Here is a 19,924-nt window from a genome sequence, read left to right on the forward strand (position 1 = left end):
CAAAGTGCCTCGGCAGCGACGTTTTGCGGGCGATTTTAACCCTTTGTTTGGCTGCCCTCACTAGCACTCGAACTACGTTAAAGCGCCGCTAAAACCGCGCTGGCAGTGTGAAAGGGCTCACAGAGTGTAAAGCCAAAATCAGGTTACCAAGCTTACAAATGTAAATGGAAGTACCTCGTGGTAGCCTTTTTAGGTACAATGTTTGCTTATAAAAAACTTTGAAATGGCTGACTGGTTTGATTCAAAGCTCCAACCATAAGCTCATGGCTAATGATCGCCTTAGAACACTATAAGTAACCAAAGTCTTCTCTCAAAGTGTCTGGACGGTGAGTGACTCTTGACCTCCTATAGCCCTTTCTCACACCCAGAACCTGAGGACTAGTAAAAGGGATCGATAATTAGTCATATATAATTTTCCTGTTAATTTATTTATATATTCATGTTGAAATGCAGACTCTCTTCACATGCATATAAGAGTAGAAATTCTGTTTCAACCTATGAGTCTTATCACCGTATAATGGTTTTGTAAGTTTGCAAAATGTAAATGAGAATTATAGAAGCCTAATTTGTCATTCAGAAATGTATGGATGACCCACAAACCAGTTCTGACACATTTAAATAAATAAGTTATATGCATATCGTTTTTAAGGCTGGGTTCACACATTTGCAAATTGGATGCGTGTTTTTTTGCATAGCAGGAGTTTGTGACCGGCTCTCTATGGTATGAATTGCACAGCAGTCCTGTGTGTATTTGCTCAAATTCAGGTCCGAATTCAGCCTAAAATTTGGGCTGAAATCGGACCTGAACTGGTGAATGGAGACACACCGGACTCCCTGCTGTGAGCCGCTCTGTGCTCTAGTGTGAACCCAGCCTTAAAGCCTGTATAGAAATGAATACACAGGCTGCTGTTGCTTACATCCAACATTATGAATCACCAGCCTGACATAAAAATGCAGCAAGCATCGTCACAGTAAGGTCAGAACCCCTGAACTGCATACAGCCATGTAGCTAGCATTTACAAAAGGAGATATCTTGGTTCGAATCCCAAACGCAACACTACCTTCTTGGAGTTTGCATGTTCTCCCTGTGCCAGCATGGGTTTCATCTGGGTATTCTGGTTTCCTCCCACGCTCTAAAGACATGCGAAGACAGGTGAATTGGTTCCTGTCTAAATTGGCCCTAGTATATGTATGTATGTGAATTAGGGACTTTAGATTGTAAGCTCCCTGAGGGCAGTAATTGTTGTAAATGTACAGTATATGTAAAGCACTGCGTATATAAGTACCTGTAATAAATAAACAAATAGTCTCTGTTTGTAAATGTCAGTTCTGTTACGAAAAATATCTGACAGCCAAGTAACTAATTTTTCATAGGAAGAGATCAGCAATGGTGTCCTATATTGTTTGAATACAGGTGTCCCTTAAATGGGCAACACATATTTTGGGTTAGGGAAAAATTAGGCGCTCTTGGTTATTCTTTTGCCTGTGCCACTGGTCCAGGACATTAAGGTAAATCACTCAAATAGGTTTTTACTTTTGTCTGTGACCCTAACAAAGCATAACCATGCTTGCTATATGGGTGGAATTGGGTGCTAACTTACCCAGCTGATCTGTGCTTATGCTTGGAGTCATGGAAAAAGACAGGTGAGACCAAGTATGTTCTGTGGTTTGCTTTTAGACCACATGAATGATGATGAGTTTTGTGGTTAACAGATAATTGGATGTACCTGTGGGAGCAACTGCAGTTCCGTCATTATGCAATGATTGCTATGCACAGTGACCGCACAAGCTTGGCAAAACCATGGGCACTTCACATTTTTAACATTTACTTGAAGTAAACCGATTTTCCTGCAGTGGATTAAATATTTTTTGGCACTTTTATGTTTCATGTGAAATTCTATTAAAAGGCATGTCAATAATCCTTAAGAATATAGCTGATTTATAAACCCGGGTCACTGAGCCAGGGATGTCTTTGTAGGTCTGCCTGTGCCCATAGAAATGTGTTGGGCAAAGAAACTCTCTTCTGTGGACACAGTATGCTGCTCTTGAAGAAAGTTTATTCAGCTGGGTTCAGTCCAGGGCCGTCTTTAAGGCAGGGCAAAAGGGGCAGCTGCCCTGGGCCCTGTCATTGTTGGGGGCCCAAAGCAGCTGCCTTATACTTGCCAACTATCCCAGTTTAAATTCCCTTGTCCCTTGAAGTCTTAGTCCTGTGCTGTGTCCCGATATCTGGTACTAATGCTGCCCAGCTCTGCCCTATTTTTGTATACAAGTAACTCACCTGTAGACCCTGTGTTTACATGTAAATAACCAGCATTCATAGGTAAATAGCAGCAGCATTAGTAAGTAAATAGATGCGGCCGGTGGCATTGATATGTAAATAAAGACAGCATTCATATGTATATCATGCTCCCCTGCAGTGAAGTGATGATGTGCTGTAACCTCTAGCAACGAATCAGTGAGCCATAATGTGTACTGTAACCTCTAGCAACCAGTCAGTAAGCAGTAATGATATGCTGCAACTTCTTAAAACCAATCGAAATTTCTGCCTGATCTGATACAGTAAACTGATTTTAAGTCTAGCTGTTATTTATTGTATGTCTCAGAGCAGGTGGAGAATGAAATTGCATGGGGGGGGGGGGGGGGGGGCAAGAAATTTTTTGCCCAGGGTCCAATCAATATTAAAGATGGCCCTGGTTCAGTCCCATACCAACCTTACTTGTTCTGGAAGGTTAACCCTCCAAGTCACTCTAATGCTGCGTACACACAACCAAACTTTCCGGCAGAAAAGGTCAGACGGAATCATTCTGTCGGATATTACGATCGTGTGTGGGCTTCATCTGACTTTTTTTCTTCAAAAATTCAGAAGGACCTAGAAATAGAGCATGTTTCAAATCTGTCCGACGGAATCAATTTCTATTGGGGAAAACCGTTCGTCTGTATGCTGGTCCGATTGACCAAATGCGATGCAAGGGCAGTTATTGGCTACTGGCTATTGAACTTCATGTGTGGGAAAGTCCGTTCGTTTGTAAGTCCATTGTAACTCTGTTGTAATGCCGTCGGGAAGACCGCCAGACCTTTTCTGCCTGAAAGTCCGGTCATATGAATCTGAAATGATGGCTTTGGGCTTGTTTTAATGGCATCAGTTTGAAGATGCTTCTTACATAGTTACATAGTTAGTAAGATTGAATAAAGACACCAGTCCAACCTGAGTGAGTGTCTACAATTGTCCCTATCCCTGTACATTGCACACTCAAATCGGTCCCTACCCTCAAAGATCCAACAATACAAGGTCCCCATTCATATACTAGGGCCAATTTGGGACAGAAGCCAATTAACCTACCTGCATGTCTTTGGGGTGTGGAAGGAAACTGGAGTACCCGGAGGAAACCCACGCAGGCACAGGGAGAACATGCAAACTCCAGGCAGGTAGTGTTGTGGTTGTGATTCAAACCAGCGACCCTTTTTACTGCTAGGTGAGAGTGCTATCCACTACACCACTGTGCTGCCATAAATGAGATCTGAGATCATTCACAATTAATTGATAGGTGCCTTTGACTTGCAGCTGACCTGATTGAAATGGGGTTTAAATTCTTATAAACCTCTGGCAATTTAAAGCCCATTCAAAATGAACAAAAGCCCATTGACAAACATGTTCATTTAATTACTAATATTGTTATTCTCTTTAATTAGGACTGAACAAGCGAGCAGTGTGCTGAGGAACACAACATCTAAAGATCGCTCATATGTTATATCTGCAGCAAAAAGGCATAGTGGGTAAGTGTTGGCAAGAACGGGTAAACATGGGACACCTTTTGATGTTTTACTTATTTATGAAAGGATAAAATAGAAAAACTTCTTCTTGTATCTAATAGATTTCTCCATTCATTTTTATTTCAGAGTTGCCACACAAGATTCAGGGACACAATTTTTAGCCAAAAGGTGAGATGTTTAATTCACACAAATACAATTTTCTTTCATACACATACTGAAATCTTTTGAAAAGGGAATTGTACAGTAAACACACATTTTACACTAACTTGTTGTGCCTGTGATCACTTGTAAACACCAATCAGACTAAAATCAAATTTTTTTTTTATTTTGCCTTCATTTAGGGCTCTTTGTCATCATAATGTGGGGTTGCTGCAACATCTTTCGCATGTAGCTTTTAGGCAGCCTTTTCATTTTGAATGGGCTGTCAGTTTACTTCAAGACATGAAAAAATAAGCGTTGCGTGATTTTTTTCAATGTATATGCATTTGTGTATTGGGGTGTGCTAATAATATTTATAATAAGGTTTATTACATCACACTGTAGATGTGTGTTGAGGGGCTTTGAAACTCAGATCAGTGCACATCTATAGTGCATTATAAAGCATGTTACTGCAAGTTGCAGTAACACACTGTATGAAGGACATTGACATCCAAGGTTATTGGACTTTAAAGCACACTTACAGTGTGCTGCAATTCACATTATGGCATGAATGAGCCCTTAACTGGAAGAGACCGTATACCTGGGCTTTCAGAATTTGCTATGGAGGGCACCAAGCACACAGGATTGCACCTTGAAGTATCTGCAGTGCACCAAAAACAGGCCTGCAGCATGCAGCCCATTTCCTACCCAGCAGTCCTGCGGACTTGAGGCCCATTCACACTTCTCTGTTCCTTTGTATTGCATTAACGTATGTGTGTTAACACACATTGGGTTGATTTACTAAAACTGGAGAGTGCAAAATCCAGTGCAGCTTTGCATTGTAGCCAATCCGTTTTTAGCTTCAGCTTGTTCAATTAAAGTGATTATAAGGGTTTTTTTTTTTTTTAAATAACAAAAACATATCATACTTCCCTCCCCTGTGCAACTCGTTTTAAACAGAGTGGCCCGAACCTGCTGTTCTGGGGTCCCCCAGCGGCTCTCGTGGCTCCCCCCACATCAGATAACCCCCTGGGAGAAGCGCTCTCCCGGGAGATTACCTTGCGGGTGTGCTCCCGAGTCCAGCATTTGGCATCCATAGAGCCGAATGCAAGACTCGGCCCCGCCCCCTGGTGCCTGCATCTTTGAATTTGATTGACAGCAGGGGGAGCCAATGGCTGTGCTGCTATCAATCTATCCAATCAAGAGCCGAGAAACCTGGGCAGAGAGACAGCGCATCCTCGTGGGTCAAGTTCCGGGGCTCAGATAAGTAAAACGGGGGTGCTGCGGGGCCAGTCACTGCCAGGTGTTTTTTCACCTTAATGCATAGGATGCATTAAAGTGAAAAAACACATAGGTTTACAACTCCTTTTAAGCTTTGACAATAAAACCTGGAAGTTGATTGCTTTCTAGGCAGGGCTGTACCAGATTTTGCACTCTCCAGTTTTAGTAAATCAACCCCAGCATGTCGTGCGTTAACATGCATTGCGTTAAGGAAGTCAATTAATTTTGAAGCGGTCCACAAGAACGGACCAAAAGACAGACATGCAGAATTTTTCTGATGCAGCGCACCACACAAACAGATAATCCCGATTGACCTAGTCCTGGGCCAATTGGGCATGATGTGCACAATTACATTTAACAGCAACAATCTCCAAAAGTAAAATTTTGCCTTTTAGTAAACCAAGTATTTTTCAAGTTTTCCTCTTGTATGAAGGTGTATAGTTTGTTAAAACTATACCTAAAGCATGTATTTATACAGTGGTCCTCAGAGTGAAATTCTAGCTGAGACTTTTTATTTTTTATTTTTTTTAGCTTAGACCAGGGAAAGGATTAAAACCTTTGCCAGATTTTTTTGCCATGCGTATGGCATGTATGTTTTGACGCATGTCATACGGATGACATTGACCGTTCTTATGTTGTGTACTGTCTGTGATGATGATACATTTTTTTTTTTTTTTTTTATTCATTATTTTCACCATTAATTCACACTTCTAAAAACAGGTTCTCTGACATGCAGCAGCTCTCTAATTACATAAAAAAAATTGGGTTACTTCTCCGTCTTTCATTTTGTTAACATTATAACATACGTCTCCATCTGTGTAATGGGGGCATGATGGCAAATCCATTAAGGGACCCCTTGCCTCTTAAATCTCCATTTAAAAGGCAATTCCTCTAGCAATACAGAATACTAATTGCTTTCATAACAATCTGTATTTTATCATGTAATGTTAAATTCACTTTGAGAATCACGGATTTCAACAATTATCTACACTGTTGAATTCTCCCATCTCTGTTCGACTACCTGCTGAGCTGCCAGAAATATAAACAAAAAATTCCAGAATAAATTATTTCCCACCAAAGCACCATGAATACGTAAAAATGTTTTTTACTATGTTTTCAATTATACTATGAAGAATGTGTAGGTATGCCTTTTTTAATTGGAAAATTTGGCAATTTGTGCAAGGGCTTGCTTCACACTTTTTTCAAAATGTGAAGGGCTTGTTTACATTAGCAGCAACTATTGGCTTTCCTCTGAATAGGGATCTATTTCCCAGCCACAGCTAATAAAGCTAGTGGCCTGCTATCATGTGACAACTACCCGTGGGTCAGGGCCGAATGGGGTTCCACCTGAGCCTTAGATCATCACTAGTTAATGTAATGAATAAAGACGAAGGCCTTCCTAACTCTCTCTTGTCTTAAATTGTATTAAAACTGTAATTTCTCCCTTTACATAGTAAAGTGCTGAACAAAGCTATATAAATCCTAATAAGTGAAAAGCCACCACCCCAGCACTCAATGTAACAGAACACGACAAAGGATTTTGAAAACAAGGCTTGTTTACCTGTCAAATTCATTCTTGGCTTTGCAGCCCTCTTCAGATTGGGGAAATCTATCACTATACACAAAAAGGGCACGCCAGCCTAGTACATTATCTCAAGCACCATTTATTAATAAATTGTATAACAATATTCAAAAAAGCTTTAAGCACAAGCATGTAGTAAACCTCCAAGAACTATATAACCAATATGGTAGACCTTTTGCAACACTGCACAACACAATGCAAGAATGCTAACACATATATACCCTCTTCCTCAGAGCGTTTTATCCCTTGAAATGGATTAGCATTTTTGCATTGTGTTGCAAAGGTCTACCATATTGGTAATCCAGGTCTTGGAGGGCAAAGAGGCCCTGTCGTAGGATTCACTATGTGCTTGTGTACTCACAGCTATATAAATCCTGTAAAATAATTATAAAGAGAACAAAGCCTATACATTTTTATTTTTGGTACTGAACGGAATAAAAGGGGTACTAGTTTCTGTTGGTGTATGCATTATAGTGCTTTGAGAGTCATCTGCATCATATATGTACTTTGAGGTTCGGTCAGAAATGAATATGTGCTAAATGCTAAAATGCATGCACAACACAAGTGCAACATGTACGCCACAGGTGTGAAAGGGGTTTTATGGACAGCCATAATCAAAAAAATTTAAATTGTATCTGTCCTTGACAAGTCTGATTTTTGGTTTTGGCACTCACCTATTCTCATCATACATATGTATTTTAAAGGGTTGATATACAAGATGAAGAGATTGGCACCACCAGGAAGAGTCAGACACTCCCAAAAAACCTGTCATCATATCTCGCTGAAGATGCCAGCAGGTACAGGAATGTTAGAAATTTATTTTTGTACTGTTTATATGTAAAATTAACATGTCTATAAAAAAAAATCTTGGTTTGAGAAGAAGCTGCTTTGGTTAATTGTTGTGTTAAGTGTTTTGTGATTGGTTAAGTGTCCAGACTGTCTCCCACATTGTACAATTCTTATATTTTGTAACTTTTATTGGTTGTTATGCTTGGTCTGGGTGTGTTGATCCGAAAAACAAGCCAGACAAAGCCAGGCAACCTGTATTATCACAAGAAGGCTAATATTAGCAGCTACCTTTTTTACGTGTACGGCACAGCCAGGGAAGCGGCAAGTTACAGGTTATTGAAGTTTTAAAGGAATGGTTCACCCAAAATTAATATTTTACCTATAGATTGAGCCTGGTGGGTTGAGTCAGTTCATTCTTGTATGTTGAGGATACTCCATAAAGTAGATCACCCTGCCATAATGCTAAACTCTGTTTTCTATCCATTTGGGTGTTTCTGACCCTCTATGAGTGCTCTTCTGAAATACCAGTTTTTAGATGGATTCATCTACCAATAACATCACTGTCAGCAAAAGAAAAACCCCACAAATGGCTCTATTATATGTGCATGTGCCCCATTGCTCTATTTTATTAATATTTGTTCAATTTATTGTAGGTATGATAATAAGTGGGCAGAAACCCAGACTAAGCAGACTTCAACTCAGCCATCTTCAGCTAGGTTGGTAAAAAAATGATTGATTGTATTTAAACCACTATGAATTTATGTGTTTATTATTTTTCCCTTTTTAAAAGTGAACTTAGCCTTTAAAAGATACTGCCCAAAAAAAACAGGGGTTGGATCAATAAGATACTCCTGAAAACCTCACCTTTAGTCATGGTAGGAATGCACACAGTAGGAAACCTGAATCGCTGCACACAGACATAATTGCCCCATTAGGATGAGCATTCTATTTGATTTCATACAATATATTGTTTCCTTTTTTTTTATCTTAGGGTGACAGATGGAGGCAGTAGCCCCATGCTGACCTCATATTCTATGACCAGTAGTTCTACTGTAAAACCTGAAGCTGGGAAGATCACCGTGGTCAGAGAGGAGAGGTACCCTATTTACCACTGGAGACATTTCTAAATCTTAAATGACTGAGATAGATGTGCAAAATACAAAGATAGGAAAATGTAGGCCGAAGAAATCTATGATGGCAGAAATAGGGAGCCATTTTTGATCTTCTTTTGGAAATGCTCTTGGCCTGGCTATCTTGGGTCACAATGTTTTCTGATTTACTGAGTCTGACCAAACATGCATATTCCAGATTAGTCACAAAGAAAGTAACAAAGCCATTGATTAGTATTGCAACTAGTTTTTCCAGAGCAGAGTTCTCCAGTTATAGCCTGCAAGGAGAGAGAGGACGCTTGAGAGGAGATATGATAGTGGTATACAAATACCTCAATGGTGATCCCATCTTAGGGAAGAAACTATTCAGTTTTAGGAAATGAAAGAGGACACAGGGCCACACAATGAGATTGGATGAGAAGCGGTTTAAACTTAAGCTGTTTAGGGGGTTTTTCACTGACATGGCGATAAGGATGTGGAATTCTCTTCCACAATTTGTGGTGTCAGTGAGGAGTATTGATATTTTTAAAAGACTCTTGGATGTGCATCTTAGTGAACGCACCATACAGGGATATGGGAAATTATTATGACACACGTACTCCTACACAGGTTGAATTGGATGGACTATTTATTGTCTTTATTCAACCTTACCTACTATGAAACTATAAAACTATGAAACTATGACATTTTAGGGTCAGGATTACATCTTTTCAATTTTCTCATATAAAGAAAACTGTAAAATTTGGCATCTGTTAGCTAAGTGCCTGTCTACCTGGCCCTTCACATTTATGGTATGTGCTGTAAGATGGTCATGCATGTTGCAACCTGATTGCACAAACTCTGGACAATTAGATTTATCAACAAATGTGTAGTCTGAGGATCTACCATTTTTTCTTATCATGCAGTATGATTTCTTATCATACTGTACTTTCTCAGCAGTGGTACAGCCTGACATGCGTATAGCATATAGAGGGACAAACGGAATTACCACCAACTAGTCATATATTTTGTGAGACAGCCTTCCCTTTTGGTGGATCTGCTGGTGTATTATGTCCCTTGCACAACAAGCTAATGACCTCCTATGTGTTTCCAGCCGCAATGAAAACAAAGACTCTTCCAAACTATCAACGCGGAAGGAAAGTACTACAACTGTGCACACAAGAACTGAGAGGTAATTGGGAAAAGCTTGTATAAGAGAATATAAGCCAATATTTCATTCTTCAAAAATGACTACCAATGGCTACCATTGTTGTGTGTCTACAGTGCTTAAAGTGACACTAAACTCTGGTTTAAAAAAAAAAGAAAATTCTATCTGAGTATGTGTTCTTAAATCAAAAAAGTCCCTTCTATTATTGTCAGCCTCCTTCAAATCTCCAGATGCCTTTTTATTTTCTGCTGCTTGATCTGCCTTCCTGTTGGTGGCTTTGCTCATTCTCCATGATCCTAATTTATGTAAGAACATAGTCACCCTCTTTTTTTTCACTCCCAAATATGGCTATGGACTGTGGGATGTGTAGTGTGCATAGAAGCTGTCAGACTTGTTAAAGTTGTTCTGAAGTCTAAACTTCTTTTTACCCTAATCTATTGTCTGCATTAGCGTATTGTCAAACTCCCAACTACATGTCCAACCTACCCACCTCTGTCCCTAAACACTATCTCCGGCTCCAGCACAGTTCCCCTAACGCAACCTAGCTCTGGAGTTTGCATGTACAGGTGCCCCCTTAGCACCAGGCTTGCTACAGGAGGCACCTGGAGGAAAGAAAAGCTGATAGTGCTGGGGGGAAACAGAAGAGAGACCTTTCTATTCAATATTGTCAGACAGAGGAGCCTTTGTATCACTTTAAGCATTCGCTAAGGTTGGTTGGAGTTTGGCTTTAAATATTGAAAAGAGGGAGAGATGAGGGCGCTCTGGTGAGGCTGGGTATCCGGGCCTTTGTAGCAGTGGAGAGATGGCACTGAAGGCAGCACTTTGTAGAGAAGAAGCAGCTCTGGGGGGTCATAAAGGATTTATTGCAGGCATAATGAGATTAAAAACACTTACAAGAAAATAAGAGGTCATAGGCATATAATGATTAGTCCTCATGCGGATCGCTGTAAAAATTATCGCTGTAATCCTCGTTTGTCTTGGTGAGAGAGAGAGCCATCTTGCGGCTGTCAGAGTCCCTGGTAATGTGGACCCCATCTGATGAAGGAGCCGTGCATGCTCCAAAATGACTTACTGCCCGCCACCTTCATCTGATGTTACATCAGCCTTGTGCATTCCAGCTTGGTTCCAGATCCCGGGCTGCCTCATCGCATCTTCACCTCCTTGCTAATTCTTGTCACCAGGGACTCTGAGAGCTGCAGGATGGCTCTGTCAGAAACCAAGAATCAGACTGAGACAGAAGTTCAGTTAAATCACATTTGTATAATAATAATAAGAAAAAAAGGTAAACAGAGTAAACATAGTCACAACATAGCCAGAGTTCAGGAACCGGAACAGATAGTCAGACAAGCCAAAACATCAGGGAGCCAGAGAACAGCATAGAACAGAAAATAGGATTTCGAGCCAGAGGTAATGTCAGCCAAGCAAGTCTTTAACAGGAACACAGGCGATCGTCTCTAGAGATGTGACCAAGGCGAAGGCAGAGATCATCTGGACGGCTTAAGCAGGCAGGACTGACGAGCAGGATATCAACAGGTGAGTCACTGTGGAGAGATGGGAACTGGCAAGTAGCCGACAGCTGAGTGGCCAGCTCAGAGAAAGAAGGACTGAGCCCAGCCCTGACCAGGCTCTCTCTCACCCAGACAGACAAGGATTACAGCGATCCACATAAGGACTAATCGTATGCCTATGACCTCTTATTCTCTTGTAAGTGTTTAGTCCCATTGTGCCTGTAATAAATTGTTGAACTACTGCACTTAGAGGCATCTATCTCTTTCCTTTATGGCTTTAAATATTGTCTGTTAAGAATAAGGATCCCCCAGTTTCCTGAGTTACTGTAACATATTGTTTTCTTAGGGTGCCCGAGAGAAGCAGCAGCCCCAGGCTGACCTCCTATTCTATGATGAGCAATATTGATGGCAGAAGTTCCCCTGTAAAGCCTGAAGCTGGAAAAATCGCAGTGGTCAGAGATGAGAGGTATGTTCTGCTTCTTTTATTTATTATTATTAACAGAACAAAGCGAGAAAAAAGGTTCATTTTTCCCACAGTAAAATCGGGTTATTGCTTGTATCTTTACACCTAAATGAGAAGCACAGGTGCTGAATCTTAGCGGTAGCACTCAGTTCTTTCTCTCTATCTAACTTTACAGTAGGGCATGGGTGTTCAACCTGTGGCCCTCCAGCTGTTGCGGAACTACAAGTCCCATGAGGCATTGCAAGGCTGACAGCTACAAGCCAGACACCCAAAGGCAGAGGCATGATGGGACTTGTAGTTCGGTAACAGCTGGAGGGCCACAGTCTGAGCACTCGTGCAGTAGGGGTCAGCACCCTTGGCTCTTCATCTTCTCCATGTTCCACCACAGGAGGTCAATTTATATAGTGTCATAGCTCCGCCCCGACTATGCTCTCTGCTCACTAGATTTGATTGACAGTAGCAGGAGCCAATGGCTCCCATTGCTGCTTCTGTGTCTGGTGAAAGAGGGGAGAGATCCGCTGCAGACAGTGCTGGATCGAGTGAAGACTATGGTAAGTATAAAGGGGGGTGGGGGAGCGATAATACTACTGGAACATTTTTTACCTTAACGCAGGGAATACATTAAGGTAAAAAAATCTTTTGTCTTTAGAAACCACTTTAATATACACAAAAACACCCAGCATCTGCTCAAGCACCTCTACAATGTACCCATGCTTCAAAAACTTACTGGTAGGATAATTCGCTCCTGTCTAAATTGACCCTAGTATGTATGTGTGTGCCTGTATGCATGCATGTGGGATAGGGACCCTAGATTTAAGTTCTTGAGGGCAGGGACTGATATAAATGTACAATATGTGAAGCACTGCATAAATTGTCGGTGCAATAAAACCACCCCTGATAAATAAATGTGGGGAAAAAATGTATGAACCTTGTAAAAAAACAGCTAATGGTCTCTGTTTCCAGCCGCAATGAAAGCAAAGATGCTTCCAAACCACCAACAGAGAAAGAGAGCTCTACAACCATGCACACTACAAGAACTGAGAGGTAATTGTGAAATAATTCTATACAATAAGAGAAATGGGGAAAATATTTAGCTCTTCAGAAATGAACACATGCGTACCTTCACATTATCAGTGACAGCAGTAGGTTCTGATGTTCAGCACAGGCGGAGGAAACTCAGCCTGTTCCCCACTGTCAATTAAGGGGGCGCTGGAGGCTTTGGAGGCAGCAGTCAGGCACCCTGGAGGGCCAGGATGGGGACAGAGGGAGCAATTCTCTCCAGAAATGTAGGTTGAAGAAAACAATGCCGCTGTTAGTGACAAAATACATTATGAAATGGTATGCAAGTGCAGCATAATGCTAATTGTTTTTAAAAAAATGATGTAACCCTTTGGAAAAGAGTTTCCTTATGACGGTATCTCTTTAAGAATACAACAGCACTCTTTCCTTCATGCTGAACAGTTTGGCGGAGTAACGCCAAACATCCATTAGACATCGAGGATGGCCGAGGAAGGCATTTCTGTTGGAGGTGTAATGGATATTAACACCGCTCTCCAAGAAGTGCTCAAAACCTCACTTATAGACGATGGCCTGGCTCGTGGGATTTGTGAAGCTGCCAAGTCTCTTGACAAACGCCAAGCCAGTCTTTGTGTACTGGCTTCCAATTGCGATGAACCAATGTACGTGAAGCTGGTTGAGGCACTTTGTGATCAAGGCTGATGACCGCAAAAAGCTTGCCGAATGGGTCGGCCTTTGTAAAATCGACAGGGAAGGAAAGCCTCGCAAAGTTGTTGGTTGCAGTTGTGTTGTTGTCAATGACTATGGCAAGGAGTGTCCCAGGCCAAAGATATTATTGAAGAATATTTCAAGTCCAATTTCTAGCAAACCATAGAAAGAACTGAGAATTGGCTGCACAAAACCCTTTAATTGGCAGGTTGCTTAAAAATATCCGCTTTTTTTTCCCTGGAATTTACCTGTAAACAATTTGGAATGTATCTAGGCAATTGTTTTCATAGGCATGTTTCTGTAATGTGCTCGTCCTATATATCTCTTCGTCCTTGTAACCGGTTTTACCTGTAGAGGTATCTCACTTAGCACTGAAGGATAATCAAACAAGACCGATAAATAACAATGACTGTTCTCTCCACACAGGGTGGAGGCCAGGGACCAAAAGGATGTGCCGAAATCGCTTCTCTCCTACCTCTATGAGGATGCCAGCAGGTAATCTCCGAATGCTGAAAGACTGGTTTATTTCAAAGATGATCATGGGTGCATTCAGTCCAACTGGTGACAGTTTGATCATAGATAACATATCGCATATTCACATGTAATTCACATTGGCAATCATGTGCTTCCACTTTGATAGACATGTGTATGCCATCAGCTAAATAGAAACTTGTATTCTAATGATTTATTTACAATTTTTAGACCTGGCACAATGATACGAGTGATAACAACCATAGATATGAGTTATGATGTTGTAAGCTGTTAAAGGAGGATCCCAAGCTAGCATAACTGATTGATTAAAAACCTGCTATTGGCAATCTTTACACTGATGACAACATTGCATTTTAAAGCTAAATATCAACAATGACCAATTTTTTATTTTAACAGCAACCATATACATTCATAAAATGTTGTACAAATGACCAATTAAAGGGTTTTCATACCTATTATTTGAAACTAGGAATATGGCTTCTAGAGACCCAGGTTTTATAATAGAAACACTGAATGTGAACCTTTATCATTTTAATCCTTTTATAATTTAATCCTCCTATAATATTTTGGGGCCATTTACCCTGTCACCAGTGAGGCTCTTAACTTGTCTAAAAGGGTTAATCCCTTGTGATAGATTGAAAACCGTTTTTCAATCTTCCCTGGTTATAGAGGTGTCATACTGACTGACACTGAGCCAAGAAACCGTGGTAAACTCAAAGATGGGAATACTCAGATGGCATAATCACCCGAAAATAAACCCGAAAATTTGCTGGCACTAGAGGAAGTGTGCATTTGGAAAAGGATTTAAATATTGATCGATCAATTTGCCAAACTTCTTCAAACAATAGGTGCTACTATAGGGAAATTGCCCTCTCTCCTCTTTTTTGACACAGACGTTCCCCATTAAACCTCTTGATGGGTCTAGGGGATCAATTGGAACCAAGATCATTTTGAAAGGTGGTAAATATTAAATAACAAGGTCCTACAAAAGCTCCAGAAGAAGCCATGTTTGTGCTGAAACATGTAGAGGCAATCACACTTTTGTGCGTTGACCATTGGGTTGATATGGCCCAAATTTTTAAAATTGTTTTATATTGTCTATGTAATAACATTTCTAAATATTTTTTATAAATTAGATTTTTATTTTATTTTTTGCACCTTAAAACTCCAATCGTTTGCTTTATGGGTATACATTATTTTGTAATATTTTACAATAATGTTTCTCCTAATTTATATATCCTTGTTGCTTTCTTAAAGTACCCAAAATTTATATTTGTTACATATCTATTATTACAGGTTTGAAAATAATTGGAAAGCAAATCAAAACACACAACCAACTTTGCAGACGTCACCTGCACGGTTTGTATGACAGAGCTCACCTCTGCATTCTTCTTGATTTTATCAGTGATAAATAATACTTTTTTAGTTCTTATTTTATTTTTATTAGGTGGTACCCTAACCCAGTGTTCCTCAATTTCAGTCCTCAAGGAGCACCAACAGGTGCTGTTTTCAGGCTTTCCATTATTTTGAACAGGTGATTTGATCAGTAAATTAGTAATTACCACAGCCGTTTTCATCTGAGGGAAATCCAGAAAACATGACCTGTTGGTGCACCTTGAGGACTGGAATTGGCAAACACTGCCCTAACCTTCATCTAAATGCTGGAACTATATCTAATCATTGAAAATAATCCTAAAGTGATGTCACCACAGAGTAATTTTTGCTCAATACACCACCTAGCTCCTTAACTTTCAGCTGCTGCACTGTGTGTTGTACACTTCTGATTATGTCAAATTTATTTCTCCCCCACTGCCCGCTGTGGTTTCTCCCACCAGTTCTTACATCAATATAGGATGTACATGTTGGAGGAACTACAGTGACCAGTGAGGGGAGCAAGTATATGACTTATCCAAGAAAAGTGGGGGAAGTGGAAATGTGGTGGCTGATGTCTTCAAAAACATAATGATCACGCTGTGTTGGGTCACTCAGCTGTGTGTAATTAGGGGAAGCTGGTACTAGCCTAGATATTGATATCCATATTCAGATTAGTTTCTTACACATCTTGGATTTCCCAGTAATGAGATTTGAGTACCTACATTTATAGCTGCAGCCACAAAATAGTTGATTCTCACAATTGGTTTTCAACTTTTGCAAATTGCAAACTAAGTCGCAGAGCAAGTGAGATTTTTTTTTTTGCCTTGTTTTATATTGCTAAGGTGGGGGGATAAGGATGAGAACTCCACCAATGTCAAAGCTGGAATGCTCAAGTTACTGTACATAAGAAGTTAGCATTACATTCAACTTTTTGGTATCTATTTATATTTAAAATATAACATTTTGGGTGCAAATCAGCTGTAGGTTCCTTTGCATTTTTATGGTAAATTCCACAGGTCAAAATGCACTACAGCTTTTAAAATGTGGATGAAGTGTGCTGAAGGTGACTGAAAAAGAGGCAACCTGCTATTGCATTGCATGAGCACACTGTGCACCACCAGATAAATGAATTATGTAATTAAGTGGGCCGGTTCTCAAAACCTGATGAATTCTAGAAGAAAAGAGAATATAGAGAAGTATATAGCTATTAAAATATGAACACGTGACAAATTCAGTGTTTATGTAGTGAAGCTTTTGGATTCGGCCACACAGGGAAGGCAGCTGTCATACATGGGCCAAACAGCTGTGGCTGGGACATGTAGAAATCCGTTACATCATTTAACTAATATGGCCCCACCAGAAACTCATTGGCCTAGCGTTGACATATGACTTCTATTCGGCTGAACCTGGAGCCAAACCCAAGGTCATCCCTAGCTATGGGCACTTAAAATTGAACTGAAATGGATTAGAGAACATCATACTCTGATTTCTCATGTCATCCTCCAAGTTATTTTCAGAAGAAGGGAAGAAGATTTCAGCAATGCTAGTTTCCATCTTATAAAAAAAAAGTTTATACTGTATATAGTGGTGGCACAGAACACATTGAAAACTGGTTGCCCTATAACCATTTGATAAGTTGCCTAATATTTGCTTTAGTTTTCGACTGGAATGTATCTGTAGACATTTCGGTATATGTGTTTTATCTCCAGTGTGTTTCTCACCTATGATATACCTCTTAGTCCTTCCAACCAGTCCTATCTGTAGATGTATCTCACTGAATGATAAACATGAAGGCATGAAATGCAAAGACAGAAATATCACCGTGATTATTCTCTCTGCACAGGGTGGAGGTCAAAGACAAAAAGGATGAAAATCTGCCGAAATCTCTTGATTCATATCTGTTTGAGGATGCCAGCAGGTAGTTTTCTCTGAATGCTGAAAGACTGGTTTATTTCTATAATGTTTATAGGCGCGTTCCGTCGACATGGTGACGGGTTTGATCATAGATTAAAAAATATGCCTATTCACGGGTGCATGTTCTTCCAGAAATTTCTAACCCCTATGGGCCGCTTTGTTTGGCCAACACTAGCCCAGTGACATACTCCCTACATCTTAGTATAGGGAATCATGTGACAGAACTGGCGATTGCGCACCTTCACATAAGTTAGCGAGAGATTCTGTACCTCTGTATATGAGGTGTTGTAGGCATCATATAAAAGCATTCTTGGTAAATTACAGAGACAATTTAGTTAACATTAAAGGCAGAAATGTGTGATTCACTCATCAGTGGTTTTCAGAATGTTTACACAGCATCCACACCTCGCTCACCAGGCTCACATCTTGTTCATCTTGCCATTGGCATCAGTACGCGGTAAGATAGTCACAGAAGCAAAAAAAAAATATTTCAGAGTCCTATTTCAATCTATGAAGAGAACTAAATCTCAGAGCCAAGCCATGCAGCTTTTTCATTTTGGCTTTATATTTTTTTCAGAAAATCTCAACAAAATGTATTATGTGCTTTTGCTTCTGCCAACTTAACTAATTTTCAAAAGTGAGCATTTAACCTGCCACCTTTAAAATTAAACTTTATACAATATCTATATATTCCTTTTATGTAACGCACATCTTGAAGCAATGCACGTATCTCATAATTATTAACTGTTATGCAATCTACTGTGTTCAAATCAGTATGAATCATGTAAAGGAAGCCATAATATAGTTTTATAGATCTAATTAGTGATGATCATTCTTTTCAGACAATAGTTATATCAGTGTCATTATTGTGTTCCAAATATAAATCATATATAAGGGACATGATAACCTAACATTATTAGACACGGCACTATGATATAATAGATATAATTAATATTATTATACAGGATTTATATAGCACCAACAATTTGTACAGAGCTTTACAATGCAATACTCCGATCATGTGTAGCCTACTCCAATGGACAAAGTGCCACGCATGCTCAGATCAAATTCCTAGACCAAAGCTATTGGCTACTAGCCTGAACGTAGTCCCGTCGTAACGAAATAACGTCATCACATTATGTACAATCGGATTTTACGACAACTTAGTCCGACCGTGTGTATGCAACATCACTTCCGGACCTCTTCCGGAATTAATCCGTCGGATTTGGTTGTCAGAATCTCCGACCGTGTGTACAAGGGCTTATACATAAATCACAGATGGCAAAATAAACCATTTTAAAGTGACAGGAAACTGGGACCTAGACTTTAGGTAACCAAATTTTTATGACTATTTTAAAGTGGTAGTTTACTACCACTTCATTACCCTCCCCCTGCTGCTTTCCTGTGCCACCATTTTTAAAAATCCATCTCTTGCGCAAATCTCTGCTAGGTATCCAGAACCGCCGTTCTCAGGTATGCGCACAGGTGCCACTAGCTGCTGTTATCTGGGAAATGATGGAGCTCTGCAGCATCTGTGCACATGCACTAGAACCCCTGGCGCATGCGCAGAAGTGCCCCTGGGCTCTGCCAGGTCCCAGATACCTGGAAGCGCGAAGTTCCATGTCTGCTCATGTGCCCTCAGTGAACTGCTTACTAGGAATTTGAGTAAGTAAGGCGGATGTGCTGCCTTTTAGCAGAAAAACGACACTATATTTTACCATTAATAATAAAATGTGTCCCCGTTCTGTAATAGAGGAGGAAGGAACTAAATGAGAACAGGTTCATCTAATAGGCGAATTTCTGCTCTAAGAGATCTATGTAATAAATGTGGCTTTCCATCCTTCATCACTTTTTATATGCTTGTGATAAAACATTTTACAGTAGTTTTTATTTATGATGTATTCTTTTTGTTACTATCATTAAAGTGCCATAACATAAAGGTATATGTTGTATATCTATTATTACAGGTTTGAAAATACTTGGAAAGCAAGTCAAGCACCACAGCCAGCTTTCCAGACATCACCTGCCCGGTTTGTATCAGAGAGCTCACCTTGGCATTCTGTTTGATTATAGCAGGAAAAAAATAGAAATAATACATTTAGTTTACACTTCACCCTAAGGACTGCCACACGCTGATAGAAAATCATCTGGGCTCTGCTGAACCAGATGAACTTTGAATTGTGTATAGCCAATTTAATTCTTTCCAAACACAAACTTAGTTTTAAGCCCAAAGTGGTATTAAATCCAAAAGCAAACAAATAGTACTTATATTGCAGCTCACTAATTTATAGATGTGGTAGCTGCATTGTTTTTCAAATGATGATCCTGCCAGTAAATATAAAAAAAAAAAAACAATGCAGCCACCATATCTACAGTGTCTAAGTATTGTTAAGCTGCAATATCTAAATTTTAATACAATTTTTACTCAAAGTATCTAAAGCGAAAACGTTATTTTTGTGTTGCTTAGTGTCTTTTTGGGGGAGATGTTCTTACTTCCTGTCGCAGGAACACATAGGGGGCTGCGAGAAAAGCTCTCCAAAGCAAGTGAAAATCCTCTTGTATCTCCTCAGTTGTATTTATTGAAAGATCGCATCACCTGCTCATCTGGAGACAACTGTAAAATCTTGGATT

The 19,924-nt window shown here is 40.0% G+C and overlaps 1 protein-coding gene and 1 pseudogene across 6 annotated transcripts in view; both read left to right on the forward strand.

The window, feature by feature from the left end:
• ZNF185 (zinc finger protein 185 with LIM domain) overlaps positions 1 to 19,924 on the forward strand; it is a 199,465-nt gene that overhangs the window by 79,008 nt on the left and 100,533 nt on the right. For 4 of the 6 annotated variants that reach the window (XM_077450315.1, XM_077450407.1, XM_077450665.1 and 1 more), the window contains exons 11-22: positions 3,691 to 3,774; positions 3,898 to 3,939; positions 7,477 to 7,569; positions 8,215 to 8,277; positions 8,553 to 8,657; positions 9,764 to 9,841; positions 11,672 to 11,791; positions 12,752 to 12,832; positions 13,940 to 14,008; positions 15,302 to 15,364; positions 17,223 to 17,297; positions 19,261 to 19,323. In XM_077450315.1, coding sequence (XP_077306441.1) covers positions 3,691 to 3,774; positions 3,898 to 3,939; positions 7,477 to 7,569; positions 8,215 to 8,277; positions 8,553 to 8,657; positions 9,764 to 9,841; positions 11,672 to 11,791; positions 12,752 to 12,832; positions 13,940 to 14,008; positions 15,302 to 15,364; positions 17,223 to 17,297; positions 19,261 to 19,323 — 936 coding nt within the window. The remainder of the gene's footprint in view (positions 1 to 3,690; positions 3,775 to 3,897; positions 3,940 to 7,476; positions 7,570 to 8,214; positions 8,278 to 8,552; positions 8,658 to 9,763; positions 9,842 to 11,671; positions 11,792 to 12,751; positions 12,833 to 13,939; positions 14,009 to 15,301; positions 15,365 to 17,222; positions 17,298 to 19,260; positions 19,324 to 19,924) is intronic. The other 2 variants (XM_077450496.1, XM_077450578.1) reach the window with 2 other exon arrangements.
• On the forward strand, positions 13,211 to 13,684 carry LOC143988166 (small ribosomal subunit protein eS12 pseudogene; annotated as a pseudogene).

This window comes from Lithobates pipiens, unplaced genomic scaffold (assembly GCF_037356315.1).
Source record: "Lithobates pipiens isolate NorthernLeopardFrog02 unplaced genomic scaffold, aLitPip1_a1.2 Scaffold_1, whole genome shotgun sequence".
Taxonomy (NCBI): Eukaryota; Metazoa; Chordata; class Amphibia; order Anura; family Ranidae; genus Lithobates; species Lithobates pipiens.